This window comes from Equus przewalskii, chromosome 4 (genome assembly GCF_037783145.1).
Source record: "Equus przewalskii isolate Varuska chromosome 4, EquPr2, whole genome shotgun sequence".
NCBI classification, from domain to species: Eukaryota; Metazoa; Chordata; class Mammalia; order Perissodactyla; family Equidae; genus Equus; species Equus przewalskii.
In genome coordinates, this window is record NC_091834.1 from 15,289,139 (window position 1) to 15,312,927 (window position 23,789).

Consider the following 23,789-nt stretch of genomic DNA (forward strand, 5'->3'; position numbering starts at 1 on the left):
ACTGGATCTTAGAAAGTTGGAGAAACACCAGAGTATCCTCATTGTTTTTTTGAGAGCACTTTGCACATTTCAATTACTTTTTTTTCTTTAACAGCTTTAGTGAAGTACAATTCATGTACCGTACAATTCAGTTATTTAAAGTATACAGTTAAATGGTTTGTACCATATTCAGGTATGCAACCATTACCACAATTCAGTTACTTTTAAAGATAACTTTAATTTCAAAAACGTGAATTTGTTAGTTTCATTTTAATTTGAATGTGCAGTTTATTAAGTACCAAATATTTACTGTGTTTATTATAGGTATATCACATATACATATATGCTTATTGGATCTGCTTTTAACTGATCTCATCCCTCACTGCCCCGTTTGAAAAAAATACTGTGCTGACTACTTTTTAAATTTTTAGATAATTTTTACTTTGAGATAATTGTTCAATTACTGAGAAATTTATACATGTGAATCTATCATATGCAGTTGTAACAAGTAGTATAGGGAGATCCCAGTGTCCCTTTACCCACTTTCTCCAAATGATAACATTTTGCAAAAACTATAGTAGATGTCACAACCAGATGTTGACATTGATAATAATAGAGATACAGAATATTTCCATCACCACTAGGATCCCTCCTGTTGCCTTTTTATAGCCACACCTGCTTCCCTTCTGCCTCCAAGTCCTCAGCTCCTGGCAACCACTAATCTGTTCTCCATTTCTGTAATTTTGGCATGTCAAGAGTGTTATATAAAGAGAATCACAAAATATGTGACCTTTGGGATTGGCTTTTTCCTCTTAGGGTGATTGTCTGAAGATGCATGCAGGTTGGTGCCTCTGTCAGTAGTTTGTTCCTTTTTATGCCTCCAGGCTATGGATGTAGCCAGTGGATTTAGCTCTTCACCCACTGAAGGACATCTGAGTTGTTTTCATTCTTTGGCTATTATGAATATGGCTACTATAAACATTCATATACAGGCTTTTATGTGAACCTAAGTTTTCATTTCTCTGGGATAAATGCCCAGATGTGCAATCACCAGGTCATATAGTGGTCACGTGTTTAGTTTTTTAAGAAATAGCCAAACTGTTTTCTAGAATGGCCTGTACCATTATTACATTCCCTTCGTTAATGTATTTGTGATCCACTTTCTCTGCATCCTTGCCAGCATTTGTTGATCTTACTATTTTTTTATTTTATCCATTGTAATAGATGTGTATGTAGTGATGTCTTATTGTAGTTTTAATTTCCGTTTCCCTGATGGCTAGTGATATTCGGCATCTTTTCATGTGCTTATTGGCTATCTGTATATCTGTTTCTTTGAAATGCTTGTTCGTATCTTTTGCCCAATTTGTAATTGGATCATTTGCTTTTTTTAATGTCAAGTTTTGAGAATTCCTTATATATTCTAGTCCTTTGTTGGATGTGAGGTTCGCAAATATTTTCTCCTATAGCTTGTGTTTTCATCTTCTTCTTTTTTTTTTTTTAATATACTTTACTTTCTTCCCCTTCTTGTTTTTAAAGATTTTATTTTTTTTCCTTTTTCTCCCCAAAGCCCCCTGGTACATAGTTGTATATTCTTCATTGTGGGTCCTTCTAGTTGTGGCATGTGGGACACCGCCTCAGCGTGGTTTGACAAGCAGTGCCATGTCCACACCCAGGATTCGAACCAACGAAACACTGGGCCACCTGCAGTGGAGCGTGTGAACTTAACCAGTTGGCCATGGAGCCAGCCCCTTCATCTTCTTAACAGGATCTTGCAGAGCAAAAGTTTTTAATTTTGATGAAGTTTAGTTTATCAGTTTTGTCTCTTAGGGATCAGGCTTTTGGTGTCAAGTTTAAGAACTGTTTGCCTAGCTCTAATTCCTGAAGATTTTCTCTCTTTTTCTAAAAGTTTTCTAGTTTTCTGTTGTACATTTAAATCTGTGATCCATTTTGAGTTAATTCCTGTGTAAGGTGTGAAGTCTAGTTTGAGTGGGTTTTGTTTTGTTTTGCCCTATGGATATCCAACCAACACCATTTGTTGAAAGGTCTGTTCTTCCTCCATTGAATTGCTTTTGCACTTTTGTCAGAAATCAGTTGATTGTGCTTGTGTGGTCGGTTTCAGAGTTCTCTGTTTTGTTCCATTGGTCGTTTTGTCTGTCTCACCATTAATACTACACAGCCTTGATTACTGAAGCTTGAAATCTTGAATCTTCCGATAAATCTTAAAATCAGGTAGATTGATTCCTTCCACTTTATTCTTCTTTTTCAAAATTAGTTTAGCTAATCTAGTTCATTGGCCTTCCCATATAAATTTTAGAATAATCTTGCCTATATCTACAAAAAATCTTATCAAGATTTTGATAGGAATTGTGTTATTCATATCTGTATATCAATTTGACCATAGTCAACATCTTTAATATGTTTAATCTTCCAATCCGTGAATACAGCATGTCCTCCATTTATTCACATATTTTCTTTCTTTCGTCAGCATTTTCTAGTTTTCAGCTTATAATCCTGCACGTTTTTTTAGCCTTATACTAAGTATTTACTTTTTTTAAATTTTGGTTTTCATGTGTTCATTGATAGCATATAGAAATACAATTGATTTTTGTATGTTTATGTTCTGTTGTATGACCCTGCTGAATTCACTTATTAGTTCTGTGAGTGTTCTTTTAGATTCCTTGATGTTTTGTACGTAGACAATCATGTCATCTGCAAATAGGAGTTGTTTTATTTCTTGTTTTGTTTTTTGATTCTCTGTTTTCTTTTTCCTGACTTCTTGTGGGTTACTTGAACACATTTTAAAATTCCGTTTTTACTTATATATAGTGTTTTTTAGTATATATCTTTGCATAGTTTTTTTAGTGGCTGTGTATTACATTGTATGTACATTGCTTTTCACAGTCTGCTGGGGTCATTATTTTATCAGCTTGAGTGAAGTATAGAAACATACCTCTGTTTACATCACTTTACCCTCCTCAATTTAAAGTTGTCTTAAATATTTCCTCTACATACGTTTAGAACCACATCAGACATGTCATAATTTTTGCTTTGTCCATCACACAGTTTAGAAGACTCAAGAGGAGAAGGAAATTGTATTTACCATGTATTGTTCTTTCCATTGTTCTTTCTTCATGAAATAGGGTCCCTTCTTGCATCATTTCTTTTCTGTTTAGAGAATTTCGCTTAGCCATTCATTTAGAGTAGTTTTACTGGCAGCAAATTCTCTAATAAGTTTTTCTTCATCTGAGACTGTCTTGATTCCCCTTTCATTCCTGAAGGATATTTTCACTGGATATAGGATTCTGGGTTGAGTTATTCTCCTTCAGCACTTCAAGTGTTGTGCCACTTTCTCTTGGCCTCCACAGTTTCTGATGAGAACTATGCTGTTTAAATTGTTTTCAAAAGTTTGTTTAGGATATGTCTTGGAGTGGTTTTTTTGGGTTTATTCTATTTGGGGTTTGCTCAGCTTCTTGAATCTGTAGGTTTATGTCTTTTGACAAATTTGGGAAGTTTTCAGCCATTATTTCTTTGAATACTTTTTCACCCCTCCCTCTTCTCCTGAGATTTTGATGATGTTCATATTCATCAATAGAACTTTTTTTTTATTGTCCCACATGTCCCTGAGGCCCTGTTCATTTTTTTTTTCTAGTCTGTTTTCTCTGTTGTTCAGATTGGATATTTCTTTTGTTCTGTCTTCAGATTCACTGCATTTCTCCTGTCCCCTCCATTCTGCAGTTTAACCTGTTGAGTTTTTTATTTTGGTTATTGTATTTTCTAGTTCTGAAGCTCCCATTTGGTTCTTTATGTGTTCTGTTTCTTTGCTGAGGCTTTTTATTTTTCATTTGTTTGAAGTGTGTTCATAGTTGCTCATGGAAGCATTTTGACGCTAGCCCCTTTAAAATCTTTGCCAGATAATTCTAGCATCTTTGTCATTTTGGTGTTGATGTCTGTAGATTGTCTTTTTTTGTCTTGGTTGAGATCATCCTTGTTCTTAATGTGATAAGTGGTCTTTGATTGCACCCTGGATGTTTTGGGTATTATGTTATGAGACTCTGGATCTTATTTAAATGTCTGAGCACAGCAGAACAGGCTTCCTCTGACACTGCTGGGGGACTGGGGGTGCTGACTGGTGCTGGGTGGGGCTGGATTCCAGGCTCCCTACCTGCCCTCCTTGGTATCTGTAGGGAGGGACTCCTTGTTAACTGCTTTGTGGGTGTAAATTCCCCATTAGGCCTTTGTGATTCCACCCTGCTTGGGAAGGGTGGGGTGCTGCCCTGTAACTGCTGGGCCGGGGTATCTAGGCTCGTTCCTGGCCACTATGGACATTGTTGGGGGCGGGGTTCATTGTCACTTGTTGGGGTGGAAGTTCCTGATCTCCTCTGACACCACCAGATGGGGTGGGAGTTGGCCACAGTATTTTCTGTGGGGTTGGCTGCGGTAGAGCGGTTATTGACTATAAATGTTCTGTCCTGCTGGGCAGCCCTGTTCCTGGTCCTCTGGCCAGAGAGAGCAAGATTTTGTTGCAGCTTTTTTCATCAACATTAGTTGGCATTTCTGGGTTTTTAGCTTCTTCAACACTGAGTCTGGGATATAGGAAGCAGAAAGAAAACTGAGAACTCAGTGTTTTGTTTTCTTGTGCCTGAGGTCCCTTCCCAGTCTGTCTCCTCCTCTCCACTTTTCAGGGTCTTATGTTTTGTTTTATTTTAAATGTGAAGTCTCATGTTTTTAGCTATGTTTAGTGGGAAACCAAAGTCCTGAATGTGCTTTTAGATTTTTAATAAATATTGACAAATGGCCCTGCTTTCCATAAAGATTTAGTAATTTATACTCTAACTGACACCTTTGAGAAGTGCCTATTTACCTACACCCTTGAGTGCTGCAGTCAGGGCATCTACAGTCGCACAGTTTGGGTCTGGAGGAGGATGGCTCTGCCTTCAGACCCTTGCACTAAAGCTTGTTTAGAGTTCTGACTTTGGAGGTGGAAGCCCCTCCCAGCCATCTGGTCAGCCACCAACTCCAAATTCACTTGTATGTAGGTTTACCTAGGGAACTTCAGCTTTTTAAGAGATATTATTAGATGGTCTTTTTTTCCTGGTAAATTGTAATTCTTGAGTCATAGAAACACTTTTAAAGTGTCCAAGGTACTTTCATGTTTGTATCATAATTACGAAAAACATTGTGAGGGAGCAGGAGTGATTTCTCCCTTCGCTTTACAGGGTGGGAAACTGAACTCAGATCAAGTGACATGTTTAAGGCTCACGTAGCAAGGTAGAATCACGCTGCCTGTCTGCCCTGCAGGCTCAGCCATCATCTCCATCTAGTAATGGCAAAATACTTCTGCGGTTTTAAAGTAATCCTCACTACCTCCCTGTTACTTAGTTTATGTTTGATGAGACATCACAAGCAAAAGACGTCAAACTCTATGACGGTCTCAGCCAGTAAGGGAGAATAGGTATTTGTGCTCTCTCTACATACGTTCTTTGTATCACTGCTAAAACTAAAATAATTACAGGCATGGAGTAACAGCCATGGGTATGTAGCAAACATCATCTTCTTGATTCATCATAAGAATCTTAATGAGTCTGAAACAACAAAAAAAAGAAAATGGAAAATATTTTCAAGATGAGTTTTTGTTCTTTTAAGATGGTTGTCAGGCAACATACGTGTAACAATCACTTAGTGATGAGTGCTCTTTTCGCTCAAATACTCATTTCCTGAGAAACTGTACCCAGACTGTTTTTGCTAGTCATTACCGCAGACTAGCCAACATGATGTTGATAGGTGTTAGGAGTCAGTTTATTTCTTTGTTCTGTGTATGGGGCAGTGGCCTTGGGTGAGGTGTGTCCTGTTTCACTGGGGAAGGTCCCAGCACAGATAAAGTCTTATTTGATTACAGCATATAGTTTGCTAAGGGCAGGGCACTACACTCTTTTTTGGGGGGAGAAGATTAGCCCTGAGCTAACTACTGCCAGTCCTCCTCTTTTTACTGAGGAAGACTGGCCCTGAGCTAACATCCATGCCCATCTTCCTCTACTTTATACGTGGGGTGCCTACCACAGCATGGCTTTTACCAAGCAGTGCCATATCTGCACCCGGGATCTGAACCGGTGAACCCTGGGCCACCGAAAAGAGAAACGTGCAAACTTAAGCACTGTACCACTGGGCTGGCCCCCTAAACTCTTAAAAACAAATTTTGCTTTGGTTTTTGCTTTTTTTTAATGTTATTTTTCTTAAATGTTATAGATTTATGCTTGGTCTTGAAATTAATGGGTTACAAATAGTGTCATTTTGTGTACTTTATTGATAATTGATGGGTCAGTTTTTTTCTTAGACTTCTTTTTTTTAAACAATTTTATTGAGAAGTAATTCACACACCATACAATTCACCTATTTAAGTTGTACAATTGAATGTTTTTCAGTATATTAGAAGGTTCTCCAACCATCAGCATAATCTAGTTTTAGAGCATTTTCATCCCCCCTAAAAAAAAAAACAACCATACCCATTAGTAATCACATTTTATCCCTGACTCCCTCTGCCCCTAGCCTTGGGCAACCACCACTGGACTTTCTGTCTGTATAGATTTGCCTGTTCTGAACATTTCATATAAATGAAGTCATACAATATGTTGGTTTTTTTGTGAATGACTTTTTTCACTCAATATTTTTAAGGTTCATCTGTATTGCAGCATGTATCAGTATTTCATTCCTTTTTATTGCCTAATACTGTTACATTCCGTGACTGAACTTCATTCTGTATACCCATTCGTCTGTTGATGGGCATTTGAATTGTTTCCACTTTTTGCCTAGTATGAATAATGCTATGAGCATTTGTGTACAAGTTTCTGGGTGAACATATGTTTTCATCTGTCTCGGTTTATATACCTAGGAGTGGAATTGCTGAGTTATGTGGTAACTCTCTGTTTAACTTTTTGAGGAACTGCCAAACTGCTTTCCAAAGTGGCTGCAGCAGCTTACTTCTACCAGAGCTGAACAAGGCTTTCAATTTCTCCTCGTCCTCTCCAACACTTGTTTCCTCTTTGATTGTATCTAGTCTGGTGGCATGAAGTGGTATCTTGTGATTTTGATTTGCATTTCCCTGATGACTAATGATATTGAGCATCTTTTAAGGTGCCTATTGGCCGTTTGTGTATCTTCTTTAGAGAAATGTCTAGCATATCCTTTGCCTATTATTTGATTGGGTTATTTTCCTGTTTATTATTGAGTTATAAGAGTTCTTTATATATTCCGTGCACAAGTCCCTTATTAGTTATAAGATTTGCAGATATTTTCTCTGATTGTGTCTTTTTTCGATGGTGCCCTTTGAAGCACAAAAGTTTTTATTTTGATGAAGTCCAATTTATCTATTTTTTTCTTTTGTTGTTTGTGCTATTGGTGTCCTAACTAAGAATCTGTTACCTGACTCAAGGCCACGAATGTTTACTCCATTTTAACTTGTAAGATGTAAAACTTCTAGAGTCTTATAATTTTAGCTGTTACATTTAGATCTTTGATCCACTTTGAGTTAATTTTGTATGTGATGTGAGGTAGGGGGTCCAACGTCATTCTTTTACATGTGGAACTCCAGTTGTCCCCGCACCATCTTTTGAAAAGACTATTCTTTCCCCATTGGATTTTTTTGTTGTCCTTGTCAAATAGAAATATTCTTCTAAACCAAAAATCAGAACTCTTGGACTTTTTGGGCAACTCAGAGCTTTCATGAAAGTGTTTGAACAATTGAATGTCTCTACCAAATGATGCGCTTTTCTTGAAGTTAACTCTGGAATTGGAAGGATGGAATCTGAATCTATCAAAATCTGAAATGTAAACCTATTTGCTCTGTGTGTCCGTCAGACTGTGGACAGAGAACAGCTATTCCTGGTCATCTCTGGGTGGAAGCAGGATGTTGAGCCATCTGCTGAAGAGCAACTTTCTTGATGAGTCATCTTAAAGGAAGTTTGAAAATGGCTAGCTATCCTGGTAACTGTGCTGGGCAGCACCGAATTTGTCTGATTCTTTGGCTGCAGATAGCTGGATAACATGGCTTATTTACAGTGTCATATTGGAGGACTGCTTTGGGAAGAAGAGATGAAATGAGCAGTTTTGTGATTGTTAGTGTAGTGCTTATTAATTGAGTGTTACACCAACTGAATAGTGACAGACAAGTAATGGAGGTGATACTGCGGTTTTTGTTCTAGGAGAAGAACTCAACTCAGAGGCAATTGAGTGTTTCAAGCTGCCTAGATAATAATGACATTGGAGGAAAAAAAGGAGTATTTTCCTTTAGCCCTGAAGAATAATAAGTAAAAATTAGCATTGAAAGCAGCAGTGGTAGTATTTTTGCCATCAGTGTCTTTGATGGCTCTTTGTCTCCATTAAATTTATTAGTGGAAAAAATTGGAGCATAGTTGGAGGTAGGAAGAACTGCCGAAGTAACTTAAACTTCTGACTTCTAAGGTGAAAAACCCACCAGTTATGATTGCATTGTATAGCTATATCCAAAATGTACTGCTTGTCTAGCTTTATGTATTTATTTACTTTTTTGAGGAAGATGAGCCCTGCGCTAACATCCCCCACCAATCCTCCTCTTTTTACTGAGGAAGACTGGCCTTGAGCTAACATCCGTGCCCATCTTCCTCTATTTTATATGTGGGACGCCTTCCACAGGATAGCTTGATAAGCAGTACGTAGGTCAGTGCCTGGGCTCTGAACCAGCGAACCCTGGGCCACCAAAGTGGAGCGCGATAACTTAACCGCTGCACCACTGGGCTGGCCCCTGTCTATCTGTAATTTTTAAGGAGCAAGTTTTTGTTTGTTGTTTAGTTTCTTTTTAAAGCACGTGTTCTGCTCTTCTCTTTTGCTGATGTCTTTTCCAAGCAGCAGAGCAGTCCAGATGCTGTCTCCATCAGTGTCCCTTATGTGTATTCTGATCATATTTGGATCAAGAGGAAGGGTTCTTATAAACAGTATAGAGAATAGTTTATGCAACATTTATTTCTGGATAATTCTCAGCATGTTTCAAAGCTTGGATTCCTTTCTAGTAGATGTGGAGATAAGTGTAATTCCAACTTACAGTCAGAGCACTTGCTTTGAGGCAAATTCATGAGCAACCACACGTTAGGCCAGTAGCTCGTATCCCGGGGCAGAGGGCCCCAGCGGAGCAGGTGGTGGTGAGCCCTGCGCCCTGCCCTGAGGCTCCCCTCCTCTCTCTGGGCCCCTTTTGCTGTGATTGGAAGGTGCCCCTAGGTGACTGGGATTCTTGGGAGGAAAGGAGCAGCCCAGTGTCCTTGTCCCCTCCTAACAGGGTCCCCATCCAGAGGCATGCTGGATTCTTAAATGTGGTTGAAAATGGTTCAAGACACTCTGGGAACAGTCTAAGCTCTTTCATGGTCTTGTGGGTGCCTCAGCCTCTTTTATAAAATGGCTGGGGTTTTTTTGTTTTTTTTTTTTTAGGTTGGCACCTGAGCGAACATTGTTGCCAATCTTTTTTTTTCTTCTCCTCCTGCTCCTCAAAGCCCCCCAGTATATAGTTGTTTATTCTAGTTGTGCCTCTGCTTGTGCTCTGTGGGACACCGCCTCAGCATGACCTGATGAGTGGTGCTAGGTCTGTGCCCAGGATCCGAACCAATGAAACCCTGGCGAAGTGGAGCGCACAAAGCTTACTGCTCAGCCGCAGGGCTGGCCCACAAAATGGCTAGTTATATTCAAGAGTTATACAGTAGATTTAGTAAAACTTCAACCATCAAGCACAAGATCCATTCAGAGCAAAACCAATAAGTAGATCCATCTCATCCTCCTCCCTCCTTGAGCCCAGGTCTCTCTCCTGCTCTCGTCTGGTCCAGGCCGTCCTTCCCTCTTGTCTTGGCCTCTCGCTCCCTCTCCAGCTTATGGATGCCGTCACTGAAGGGCCAGGCAGAATAGAGACTTTGCTCCTGATGGGGCTTGGATCCTGGCTCTGCTGTTAATGGCCCTGTGTGACCTTGGGGAAAACAAAGAAACTGAAACTCAGAAAGGTGATCTATAAAATGGACGAGCTAGTACCAGCCTTCTGGGAGTTTGTGGGGCTCATGAAGAGTCCTAACATGTCAAGGTGCTGAGTGTATAGTGGCCCCGGGCAGGTAGAAGTTTCTTTAGTGATCACTGCATGTACATTCCTTTTGAACCTTTGGAAAGCCCACTCACTTCCTTGTCAGACCTTCTCTAGCTCCCCAGTGCTTAGGAAATGTGGCATCGGGACCCTGCGGCCCTGTCTAGCACCATTCACTCTTGCTCTTCCCCTGCGTTCTTTCACTTTTCCATCTCTCTGTCTTTCCTCCTACCATCTCTTCCGTTTAGAATGCCTGCTCTTTCCCCTCCCCTTCACAGCTAAATCCTTCCTGCGCTCCCAGGCCCAGTCTTAAAAACACAGCCTTCTCAAAGGTTTTCCTGGGCTCCTCCTCCCTCCCCACTGGAAGGAGCAAGTCCTGCTCTGGAGTTTGGTTGGCATTTTCTATGCCTCTCAAGCACTCAGTGCATTCTCTGTAGTGTTTTTTTATATTTTTTTCTCTTCTGCTCAAAGATAAATTATTTGAGAGTGAGCAAAATATTTTCCCAATGTCTCTGTATTCTCTAGAATGCTGTGAGTCCAGCAGACGCTCAGTAGTTTCCACGTAGATTAGAAAATCTATCTCATTTTGCAGTTAATCCTATTCTAATCCTTAGTTAAACTTTGTTGCCTTTTCTATAATTGTTTTTACACAATATACAAACTTAAAGAATGTCACGTTTATCATTGTATTATAAGTTGTCTCCTGTCTCTCAAACAAGATTTAAACTTGCAGGTGAAGACCATAACCTCTGCAACTGTGCTCTCGCCTCCCCATGTTGAGCACACAGGTCCTGTACATAGACGGTTGGTTTGGGTTGACTGCTCTTGCCCTATCATCGTCTCTGAACACAGACTTGGGCACTGAAGCAGAGCACACTGCCACAAATGCCTTTACAAAGTCTTTCTCCTCCTGCCGGGGTCTGAGCTTTTGTTCCAGTAGCCTTAGCTGCTAAAATGCTCTTTCTAACTTTTCTTTCCTCTTGTGCAGGCAGTCGTGAGAGCCTTCAGGACAAGAATGTTTCACTTAAGGACTTGTGCTGCTAAGTTGAGGCCGTTGACGGCCTCCCAGACTGTGAAGACATTTTCACAAAACAGACCAGCAGCAGCTAGGACGTTTGGGCAGATTCGGAGCTATACTGCCCCCGTTGCTGCAGAGCCCTTCCTCAGCGGGACTAGTTCGAACTATGTGGAGGAAATGTACTATGCTTGGTTGGAAAACCCCAAAAGTGTACACAAGGTAAGGCTTGTAGGAGAAGGTGTCTTCATGTGTTTGGTGTCTTAGCCTATTGACTGGCCGTCCAGGTAAGTGCTTGCATCCCGAGGAGCCTTCAGGACGGAAGGCAGGCAGGCAGATGGCTGGAAGCCCCACCGACCCAAGTTCTCCATGTCAGCCCAGCTTGGCCATCAGCCCAGGCCCAACAGGAACCATCTTCTCTGGAGAGGCATTCCCTCTTGCTTGACATGCGGCGCGCTCAAGACCTTGCTCCATGGAACAGACAACATGTTTAACCTGCAAGGATGTAAAGAAGCGCTGGCACCGCTTGCAGCTTCTCACTAAGGCTGCTGTAGGATGGAGACACTCAAGAAAGCAAATGGAAGGAATGACCCTGCAGGACCCTCCTCCATCCCACTGTCCTAAGAATGGCTGCAAATCACCTCGTGTAATTTCTGTATAAATGACATTTTAGATGAGTATGCTCATTTTTCTCCTGTATTTGAAAGTAAATTCTGGGAAGGCTTCCTTCTAATTTCTCTGTGTTACCTCTTAGGCATTTCCTTCTTAGAGCTGCTCTCTCCATGAATTTGCTTGATACAGGGCATACCTGGCAGCAGAATTTCTTTTTTTTTCCTTTTCCCCACAGCCCCCCAGTACATAGTTGTATATTCTAATTGTAGGTCCTTCTAGTTCTGCTATGTGGGACGCTGCTGTAGCATGGCTTGATGAGCGGTGCTAGGTCCACGCCCAGGATCTGAACCAGTGAAACCCTGGGACACCAAAGCGGAGTGTGCAAACTTAACCACTTAGCCACGGGCCCAGCCCCAGAATTTCTTGATAGTGTTTTGGGCAGTGATATTTATGGGGTTTGATAAGCATTTTCTGGTTTTTTAGGTCAGGCAGCTGGCCCAGTGCAGGAGCTAGAGGCTGGGTCCCTGAGTTGCTCACGCTCCTTGTGCCTTGTTTGCAGGGTGTGGGGGGATTTGGAGGAGACAGTATACGTGAGGTGCTCAGTGTCTGCACAGAGGTGCCCAGTGGAGGCTGGCTGTCATCATTGTTGATTTGGCCTTTTTTTTAACTCTTGAATCTTGGGGTCTTGTCATCAAAAGGCAGCCTGCTTCTGTTGGGCCCCTGAGAACAAGCGTTACCCTGATGTGTTAGTGACTTTTAAGATTAGAGACATTCGTGTGACTGCTGGAGCCACCAACCCTGTTCCATCAGGAATGCCACCTCTTGGTCAGAACTTCATCTCAGCAAAGGAGGGCATCTAGCGGGATCTTTTCCTGTTTCTATGGCAACCTGGAAGCCACCTTGCTCCCTGAGCAAAGTGAGACCTGGTTTCCTGTGAGAGGGGATCTGGAGACTGCCCAGAAAGAAATGCCCTGTGAAAGTGGCCTTGCATGTGATGGTGGATATCAGAGGTTTCCGAAGACAGTTACTGCAAGGTTATCTCTAGAATAAACTTAGCCCACAAGTTTTGGAATCAGACTGTCATCTCACGCACAGGCATGTCCCTTGCCTGCCTTTTCCAAAACATACATCTTTGTGGAACCAATTAAGTCTTCTTAAATTGTATTTGGTTTTAGAGAGATTAGCACCTGAGTGTGACCACGCCTTGTTGTATGCAGAGTACTAGAGATCTTGGCTCAGGACGTCTGTGCGGGAAGCCTGGCATCGTGGGAATGGGTGGGTAGAAAAGCACACTGGCTCTGTGGTGCAGAGCTCGGGAAAGTGGGGCTGAAACTGTCACAGCGGCTCCTGCTGGAAGCTTTTTGAAGAGATTTTTTTTTTTTTTATGGGGACATAATCTTAGACTGGTCATAAATGGTGCTGATTTTCCTTGAAAAGTTTTTTTTTTCCCATTCCTTAGGTTTATCATTATTCTTATTTGTATTATCATTATCATTATTATTGCTTTTATTATTATTATTATTAAGACTTATTCTGTAGAGCCGTTTTAGGTTCACAGCAAAATTGAGGGGAGGTACAGAGATTTCCCATATACCTCCTGCCCTACACATGCAGTCTCCCCACCATCAACATCCTCCATGAAAGATGGTGCAACATTTGTTATAACTGATGAACCTACACTGACACGTCATCATCACCCAAAGCCCATAGTCTACATAGGGTCCACTCCTGGTGTTGTACAATCTGTGGTTTGGGACAAATGTTTAATGACATGTATCACCATTATACTGTCATACAGAGTATTTTCACTGCCCTAAAAATCCTCTGTGCTCTGCCTGTTCTTCAAAAATATTTTTACCACATGGTATCAAGGAAGGTGACACATGATGACCAGGAGGCACTGGGAGGTTCTTGGGCTGGGGGGTGGGGGACAGTCACAGTGTCCATCCATCCTGGGGGTGGGACAGCACAATGAAAGGTCTACTGACAGGCACAGATGCAGCCTGCTGGGGAAGAATCCAGGGTGAAGATTGGGCCCTTGGGCGCTGGGGGTCAGAATCTCATTGAGAGATTCTGCAGGGAGTATGCATGGAGAATCTCAAAAAGGGACCTGTAGTTTAATAAGAGAATACATGCAACTTGGCATCTTTGGGCCAGATTTTATGTGCTGGTTTCTATTGCCCAAATTCTCCAGGGGACACAGCATCTTCTAGAGGGAGAGGGATGGGATGATGTAAATCAGTGGACATGCATTAGTCCCCCTCCTCTGCCATCCCAGAAAAGTGGAATTGATCCCCTCTCCAAGTTGAATTAGGCCTAATACATGATATATGCTTGTTTTTCAAGGGACGTGATACAGAGCTTTCATCAGATTTTCAAAGACATTTGTGACCCACAAAAGACCTTAGAAGTAGTTGACTTAAGAATGCTTCATTTGCACTCTTGTTTTAGAACAAATAGTTTAGGTAGAAATAATAAAGTAGGTTTTAAGAATTAGATTGGTCATCTTTCTGATCTCCCATTTCTGCATCAGATAAGAGATGTCGAGCTCCTGGTCCTCAGGGCTGATGCTGTCATCATTCTCTCCCCCCCATTTACAGAGAGCTTGTGGAGAACTGCTGGGACTGAACTTCATATCTGGCAGAAACAGAACAAATTTAGCATCTCCCTCTCCCTGCCTTATGCACTCTGCTTTCCTGTTAGTACTTTTTAAACTTTTTACGATATTTTCAAACATACAGTAGAGAGAAGAGTATACAAGGAACCTCCATGAGGAGACCCATCACCCAACTTCAGCAGGTCTCTACAGTTTGCCAGTCTGAGCATCTATTCCTTTCCTCACTCACTCTTCTGATTGTTGTTTTGTTTTGGGTGGGGGCCCACTGGAGTAATTTACGGCAAATCCTAGCCCTGAGTCATTTCTGCCATAACTGTATTAATGTGTCTCTAATTAACAACGGAATGTGTTCTTAACCACACCCAACAAATTTAACAAGATAATTCTGTGTTATAATCTTAGTCTATATTCAGCTATTTGTGGTTATGTTAAAGCTGCCTTTTCACATTTGGCTTTATAATTTACAGCTGGTTGTTAGATCCATCTTTTTAAAGAAAACTTATTTTTAAATGTTTAATTGTGAAAACTATGTTTGCAGTAAAGTAATCAAACAATTCAGAGCTGCAAGCCCTCAAGTGCTCTGGGTGCCCCTGTGTCCTTGCCTGCTGCCCAGTTAACTGGCCGGCTCAGGGTCCTCCTCTGCACCGTCTTGCCTTTGCTTCTGTAGTGTGGTCCTCCTAGACCGTTGTCTCTTCTGCATTCTTTCCTCCAGTCTGGCCTCTGCACTCCAGTCCTAAACACCTTGTCGAGCGCAGCTTGCCACTTGACCTGTTTAGGAACCTTCAGCCAGGGCCTGTCCTGTCAGCATGCAAAGCCCTCCCTCAGGGTCTCAGCCATGTTGGGGACAAGTCAGATGGCGGTACTTTATTTTTATTTACATCTTAAAAACACTTAGAACCAAAGTCAGATTGCCCCTGTTAGTGTTTAAAACAAACAGGTAATTGAGAACTGCTGAGTCCTCGTGGGGCTGCCTTTGGGTGCTGGAGGCAGGTGCCCACCCACAGGCGTAGCTTGGTGTCAGCCCTGCCAGGGAGGACCCAGGGTTGGTCCCAGCACTGGAGCTGGTGGAAGAGCTCTCTGTCCTCCTCTGCCCTGCAGTGCCCTCTTTGCCCGTGGTCATTGGGCTTTCCTGGCCATCCTCAGTGCCGTGGAGCTCACTTCCCCTGCCTAGGCCTTCTGAGTGACGTCTGCCCACTTCCTAAAGCTTGTCTTCCTCTTGTTAACCACATCCATTTCTTCTCGTGCCTTTCTCGGGCCAGCTCCTAAGTGTAATAACAGCTCTCTGGTCCAGCATGGCCGCCGCAGGAACACCCTGTATAGCACTCGAGGCAGAGATTCCAGACTCTCAGCCCCACCTTGTTGAGCTTGGCCATGCTACCCTTCTGGCCCAGGCAGTTCTGCTTTTTCCTTCTATGCTCATGAAACACAATCCTGTTTGTTTTTCTGTTAAGTGAACCAGGTAAGTGGAGGAAAAACAGACACGCATCATCCCCAGTAGGGGGTGACATGTGTGTTTTCTCTCTGCAGCTTTGAAACTGCCTTGGCTGCACTTTGAAAACTCAGCTGCCGTTTGGCCCGGTTCTGTGCTAACCTTGGGGTGAGGGAAAGAAACATACATATATTTAAGGCCCATGGTATACTTACTGGGATTTCAATGGTCAAGGCTGCTACACAGCATTCTGAAGTAACCCCTCGATGATACTCAGCTCTCTACATCAGGAGGAATTTCAACCATGGTGCCTCTTCTGTTAAATCAACTACACAAGCCAAGAGCATCTTCCCTAACTTCGGTACAATATTTTACTCTTTTTTTTAAAGTATCAATTGGGTTTTTTTTTTCCTTTTTCTCCCCAAAGCCCACCAGTACATAGTTGTGTATTCTTCTTTGTGGGTCCTTCTAGTTGTGGCATGTGGGACACTGCCTCAGCATGGTTTGATGAGCAGTGCCATGTCCGCGCCCAGGATTCGAACCAACGAAACAGTGGGCCGCCTGCAGCAGAGCGCACGAATTTAACCACTCAGCCACGGGGCCAGCCCCCAATATTTTACTCTTAAAGGGTTGTGTTCATACAGTTCAGTTAGCGAGATAAAATTAATACCTTTGAAAAGTATAAGAAACGTGAAGCAGCACCTTCACTGTCCTTATGTAGCAGTTTGCAGCTCATGACAGTTTTGTTGGAGGACTGTTGAGAGGCTGCCAGGAGATGTGCCGCATGCAGGGCCCCTGAGCACACAGGCCAGTGGAAAATTAGATGAGCTGAACAACAGCTAAGTACAGAGAGAACCGACTAGCTTCGGAAGGGTCAGGAAGGAGCCTGACATGGGACAGGGTGTCTGTGTAAAGATACAGATGCAAGGGCCCAGGAGGGTTGGGGAAGGATTTGGTGGGTAATTTTGGAGGCTTGTTGGGGGCCAGAAGCCAGAGGCAGCAAGTGAACACCAAAAGTTTGGGCTTGGACATAAATGGAGAGGTTCCAAGATCAAGCCAAGGGGCATTTGTTTATTCGTGAGATGCTATGGGAGCATGGACCCCCTCCACGGTTAGAGAGTTTGAGGGCCCAGGTAGAGGGGCCCTGGCACTGATGAAGGGCTAACTGCACCTGCAATGAGGAGAGGCGAGCTTAGCATAAAGGAGGGCTGCACCTTTGGGAGTGTGGGTTTTAAATAATTATCCTTTGTGCTGTTGTAAAGGATTCCTGGACCTACTACCTGTGCGTGTGTGCGTGTGTGTGCACATGCGTGTGCATGCTTCCTCACACTGACAAGGAATTCTTGGATGCCAGTAGGACTCTGAGAATTCAACTCAGTTCTGACACGATCTATCTAGAGATAGAATCAGATTCCACAGGTAAAGGGCTCAATCCCACAAGACCACCCTTGGTTCAATTAATTTGTTAGAATGACTCACAGAACTCAAAAAAACCCATTTACTCACTAGATTTTCGATTTATTACAAAGGATATTAAAGGATACTAATCAACAGCCAAATGAAGAGATACATAGGGCAAGGTCCTGAACAAAGGACCTTCTGTCCTCCTGTAGCTTGGGGCCCAGCTTGGTGGCATGTGGAAGTGTTCTGCTTCCCCAGTGTGAGACCTCTCTGAAAAGAGCTATTGAGGTATCCCTTTGGGTTTTTATGGAGGCTTCATTACATAATCATAATTGACTCAGTCATTGGCCATTGATTACACCTCAAACACCTCCCCCCCCCCCGCACCCCCCCCCCCCCCGGAAATGGGGTGGGGCTGCCCAGTCCTCTGATCACATGGCCTGTTCTCCTGGCATCTAGTCCCCACCCTTGGCTGAGGTCCAAAGTCACCTCATTAACGTAACAAAAGGCAATTTTATGGCTCTTGTCGCTTAGGAAATTGAAATTCCAGGAGTTGGGGGAGCTGTGAACCAGGAACTGTGGACTAAGACCATATATATATATGAGAAATATATATTTTGGTCATCTTATAAATCAAAATATTGCAACTGTATTTTAAGCAAAAATTTTCTTTAAAATGATGTCAGAGGTTAAAGGACTAGAGAGAGAGATCAGAATGACCTTAAGGAGAAGGTGGACCCAAGAGTGAAAAGGAGCTTTCCATGGGTGGATTGTGAGACTGGGGCCTTCTCTCAAAGTGGTCATGACTTGCAGACCCAGAATTCTCTCTGAATTTGCAGCAGTGGCTTTGTGAAGCTGGGCTGGGGTCCTCCAGGTAGGGCTGCACGCTAGGGCTTGGAGGTCAGGGACACCAGATGCCCAGATGCCCACTGTGGTTCGTCACAGCCTCCCTCAAGAGTTGCTATTCTGAGTCGATGGAGCACCCTGTTGGGTACGACCTGCTGGGCAGAGGGTGAGTGCTCTCACTTCCTGACCGATGCCAAAAAGACTGCTTTTGAGTGCAGTCATAGGTGTCCTGGATGTAATCTTTTCATGCAGTAGAAGCTTGCTTCTGTGAGCGTTTGTTTAACAAACCACCCCAAAACTTGGTGACTTGAAACACCAGCAGTGTAGTCTTTCTTAGGATTCCTGGCTCTCATGTAGATGAGGCTTAGCCGGGCTGCAGCTTCATGATTGCCCCCCTCACATCTGGCGCTTGGTGCCAGCTGTTCACCAGGCCCTACCATCCTGCTGGGGGGCTGAAGCGACCCCCTCACAAAGCCTCAAGTTAGCTCCGAGAGGCAAGGCAAGGCGAGGCCGAGGGCGAGGGCTTTGGATGCCGGCCCAGAGCTCACACACTGCCGCTGTCATCTCTGGTCTTGGTCAGAGCAGTCTCAGGCCAGCCCAAAGGGCTCAGCTCTGATGGAGAAGCCGCACAGCCACTGCAAGGGATGTTCGTGCAGGTGTGGGAGGACATGTGGTTTGGTTTCTATATGGTCTGTTGGGGCCACCACCTTTAGTTTGGACCAGAGACCCAGGGAGTATCGTTCCTCTATCAGCAGATTCCATAGGGCAGAGCTGAGGCAGCTTGTCTTTGCTAATCTTAGGTGTTTATTAACATTCGACTTGCACACCAATCCAGAGAGAAGAGATTAGAGGTTCCTTGGAGATGTTCTCTTACCTGTGCTACACTGTGCTTTACAAACAACGGCATCACTCTGATCAAGCATAAATTCATTTGCTTTCCCTAACTGAGGAGTGCCCAAGTAGAATCCCCAATTTTAATTGCTTCCGGTACAAATAGTTCTGTGGTGACAAGTCAGGCAGACCTGATCCTAGTGCCTCCTAGACTCCGTTGTGGGCAGCACTCTGAGTTGGGCCTGCGCGAGGCCCTGCCTGTGCTCAGCTGGGGACAGTTTGAGCAAGGCCCTGCTAGTGGATGGAGGGGTCTGAAGTCCAGTGCTGCATGTCCTGTGGCACTGTCTTTCAAGAGCACTTAGCCCTAAAGCAGTAATCTTTTATGAAGATTCAGGCACGGGCGGTGGGGGCAGTCAACTGCAGACCTCCCTGACCTGGGCATCCCGTTAGGACACTGGGACTGTCACACACACTGTTTTCAAGAAAGTTTCAGGGGCCGGCCTGGTGGCGTAGCAGTTAAGTTCGCATGTTCCACTTCGGCGGCCCAGGGTTTGCTGGTTCAGATCCTGGGTGCAGACGTGGCACTGCTTGGCAAGCCATGCTGTGGCAGGCGTCCCACATAGAAAGTAGAGAAGATGAGCACAGATGTTAGCTCAGGGCCAGTCTTCCTCAGCACATGTTAGCTCAGGGCTAATCTTCCTCAAAAAAAAAAAAAGAAAGGCTCAGGGCCCAGCACTTGGCACACATAGGGTGCTTTGGAAAGGTTGTAGAGATGTCTTAGTGCAGCCTTTTCATGCACAGCAGAGACATGAATTACTCAGCACTACACCATAGCTGGGCCAGTGAGCACAGTAACCTGGTTAGGAAATAACCAGCATTTGCCGGTGCACTTTCTGAGCCAGAAGAGCCCCTGTGCAGGGTGGCTGGGAAGACATGCCAGCTTGCCTCCAGGGAACTAGGGTGCTCAGGGAGCAGCGCCTGTGGGCCAGCAGGTCACTGGTGACCGTTCTTGGCTCTGGGAGCTGCTGCCTGTCTTATTTGTTTGACTGAATTAATATGAACCAGCCAAACCCTTGTTTCAGGATGGCCATGCATCCATTTTCGTTGGTCATTTGTTGCCCTGAATTTCAGTTAAAAAGCATTGTTAATATCAGAACCTAATAATACGGTTGTTTGTGACAATGCTGAGATCTGAAGCCTGGACTGGTAGGCATTAGTTTATCAGCTGTGTGATGGCCTTTGAGCCTGGGGTTTGGTCCTTTCAAGAGGTGGCTAGAAGCTGCCCCACCCATTCCGCAGGGTGGTTTTACGTCAGTGTCCTTGGCAGGGCACTGGCAGAGGGGAGTGGTGGCCATCAGATGATGTCATGTTCCAGGCCAGGGTGCATATCGTGAGAGGGTGGGGCTTATTCCACTGCTAACGTGGAGACGGCAGGGTGGCAAAGAGCAGCATCTGAAGGGGACTTTGGACAAAAGGAAGTGGTCTGGTCAATTCAGAACAACCCAAAGTCATAGAATTTGACAGCTAGAATAAGCATTATTAACCCCCAGCTTAAGTTTGATCATCAACTTCTTGAACAAATACGAGTATACCTGCAGGTGCTTCTTAAATTGTGAAAAGCTATGCAGATACATGGGTGTCCTCCTAAGTAGCCTGTGCTCCCTGCTCTTGTAGGCAAAGAATCAGGCACAGAGCGCTGAAGTGACTTCCCTGGCCTCGCTCAGCCCACGGAAGGCAGGACTGGGGCTCCCAACCCCGTGAGCTGGCAGCAGGCAGGCCCACTGCAGTGGGCGCAGTCCTGTGCATGGCCCTTTTGTCACACACCTGTTCTGGCCAATGTATCTGACACAGTGGGGGCCTTTGAGACAGGCGAAGGGACACTAGGTGACATATTTGCTGCCCCTCAGAAGCTGAAACCTCTGTGAACAGTCTCTGTTGTGAACTTCATAGCCAGGAACTTGGCCCTGAGACGCTTGCAGTCTACTGACAATAAACAGGGCAAAGTCTGCTTACCTCATTCCCTGGTGAGAGTCCCACACCTGCCGAGGGCAGCAGCTTTTCTGAGGGGAGGTGGAGCCTCTGGACTCTGGACCCTCCAGGTTCCTATAGCTGATGCCATACCTAGCACCACACCTAGCAGTACACCTGACATCCCACGTAGCACTGCAGCTGGCAGCACACCTGACGTATCATCAGACATCACTCCTGTCAGGCTGTTTGCCTCATGAAGGAGTCCAAACCCGTCTAATTTTAGCTCAGCAGGCGCGGTGAGCACCTACTATGGAGCAAAGCACTGGACTAGCTTCCGTCAGACATTACAGAGGAAAAGGGACGTGTCTGCAGCCTTTGAAGAACTTCCTTTAACTGGGGAGAAGAGTGTGATGACTGCAGGGAAAGTCCACCAGGGTTGTTGGAAGTCTGGGAGGCTTGTGGGGAGCATAGGAGGAGTGATGGCTTTGAAAACACCTTCATGTACTGCAGTTGATGCTGTTAGTTATCTAAAATTAAAAGTAAGAATTCTGGTTTCACTCCAACCAGAATGTTACACTTATTTACACTTGAAATCTATCATGTTTTGGATGAATCATTTCAGTAACAAGCTGATGGCCTTAAACTCACTCATGGGAGGTGGGCAGCAGGTGCACACCTATGCCGGCTGGCCTGCCCATGAGCCACTCCACCCTCCTGCTCACCCTAGCCTGGCTCAGGCTCTGCTCCTAGGCATGGGTAACTACTTCCTCAGAAGGAGCACCGAAACCCCGGCTAGTCGGATTACTTCTCACTGCCAGGCCGCCTGAGACCTGGCCCCAGCCCACCTTCCCATTCTTGTCTCTACCAGCTCACACACATGCCTTCCCTGTGGCCATGTGATGCGTCTCTCTCCTCAGGCTCCTCATACCCAGCTGTGCTGCAGGGCTCAGACCACCATCATCTCCTCTGAGCACCATCCTTCCCTTTATTTCCTGGTACTTGTCCCTCCTCTGAAGTTACATGTTCACTCGTCTGTCCTGCCATTCCTGAGAGAGGAGCTCATCGTGGTGGTTTTCCTGTCCCCGGACCTCAGTGCATGCTGTGTATAGGCAGCCTCGGTGATATTCGTGGACCTGAAGTTTTAAGTAACAGTGCTCACCTTTTCATGCAGTACATCCTGCATGCCTTTGGGAAGACCATTCATGTGTGGTGGAACCCTCTAGTCCTGCCAGACAGAGGAGCTGGCTTTCTGTGGCAGATGCCTTTCCTCGTCCTCTTTGAGCTGAGATCCTGACTTCTTCAGGCCACTGCTCCCTTTCACCTCTGGTGAACAGAGGACTGAGTGTCTATGTCTGGCCATTGTATGTTCATGGTCAGGCAGGAGGACAGAGAGTTTCCTTACTGAGTTATTTATACAACAGAGGCATGAAGAAGTTGGAGGCTGTGATGTTGGCAATTGGGTGCCCTGATACTCAGTGGGAGTTTGTGGTGGCTGCGTGGCAGATTAGTAGTTAAATCTGCCTTGTGATACATGTGAAGGAGGAAAACCAGCACACTGCCCTGTGGTGGGGCTGGGACTCCTACCTGGCTTAGTCTGACACAGAAGGCCACACTCTGGGCCAAGACCACACCCCCACACAGAAGCCAGAGTCTGACTTTGTCTTGTTTCTCATGAGTGAAAAACCATTCCTGTTCAGGAAAATGTTGTCAGCGGTTTTGATGTACCATGCTGTTAGATTACTGTGCTGTTAAGTCGCATTCCCCCCCGACCAGCCACCTACTGTGCTTTCTCATCCTCGCTTCTGCCTTGTCACTTGAGATATTTCTGGAGGTAGAAGTTACCACCCCTGCCCACATCGGGCCTTTGGTTCAGGGCATCCACACAAGAGCAAGGGATAGTTAGGAGTGAGTTTGGCTCAGAGAAAGAGAGAACTCCGCTCAGCTGGCTTCATGGATAGGGTTTGTTTTTCTCACTCAACAAGACACCTGGGGCCGCGCGCCTCCAGATACAGAGAGCAGGTGAGACAGGCACAGGTGTCATCTTCTTAAAGTTTTCTCTTCATTTGGAGAGGGGCTTCACTCTGACCAGCTTCGTGGTCACGTATCCTGGGAGTAGGGAATCTGCCATCAGGGAGAGAACCAGAACTGGCAGCAGGTAAACACACAAGTAAATAAAACCTCAAGCTGAGAATCAACGAACGAGGGCTGCAGTTATCAGGAGGGGAACCCTCACCAGGCAGTGACAACACCAAGCGTTAAAGATGACTTGGGCCAGCATGTGGAGAGCAGTGACAGGGAGGGCTTTGCGGGCCCCACGAACTGAAAGCAGAAGCCAGTTCAGGTGTAGGGAGAGGCGGGGAGGAGGGGCGGACATCTCTGGAGAAATGAGACGGCCACAAGGGAGGAGGGAGAGAGAGTCAGGCTCGGCGTCTGTGGGGTGGTGAGACCCGCAAGCCTGAAAGGACCTTCACTCTCAGAGCCTTTTTTTTAATCAACTTTTTTGAGGTCTGACTTATATTAAAACATACCCATTTTAAGTTGCAGTACGAGCGGTTTCGCCAAGTGTAGGCAGTGGCTCCAGTCTACAGAACTGTCACCCAAGTGTGAAGACCTTTCGGGTCATGGTGGAAGAGGGCTTGCTGTTGTAGGAGTGGGCTCCTTGTCTGAGGGCAGGCAAGCGCTTACCAGAGTGCAGAGGCCCACACCTTCCTAGAAAGAGTGAGAGGGCCTGGCCGAGCTGCGGGAGAGCAAGCTGGTGGTGTGTGCTTGCTGTGGGGGGTGAATTACAGGAAAGCCCGAAGCTGCATTCCTGGCATATTCTTTCCCAGGGGTTCCCAGCTCTCTGCAATACTGGTATGAACCAGTTTTTTCTGACTGCCTCCAGTTGAAGCAGAATTTCCGTCTGTGCAGTTGTCCTCAGCCACTTGAAAATCACCTGGAGTTTTATTCCAAGCACACAAAAAAGGTCAGAGAGAGGGGGCCGGATGATGGCAATTCCTGCTTC

The 23,789-nt window shown here is 44.9% G+C and overlaps 1 protein-coding gene across 9 annotated transcripts in view; it reads left to right on the top strand.

Moving 5' to 3' along the window:
• The window catches only part of OGDH (oxoglutarate dehydrogenase), a 79,821-nt gene that overhangs the window by 1,940 nt on the left and 54,092 nt on the right, over nt 1-23,789 (top strand). For all 9 annotated transcript variants that reach the window (XM_070617262.1, XM_008526258.2, XM_070617264.1 and 6 more), the window contains exon 2: nt 11,052-11,300. In XM_070617262.1, the coding sequence (XP_070473363.1) occupies nt 11,079-11,300 (222 nt within the window). In that variant the 5' untranslated portion in view covers nt 11,052-11,078. The remainder of the gene's footprint in view (nt 1-11,051; nt 11,301-23,789) is intronic.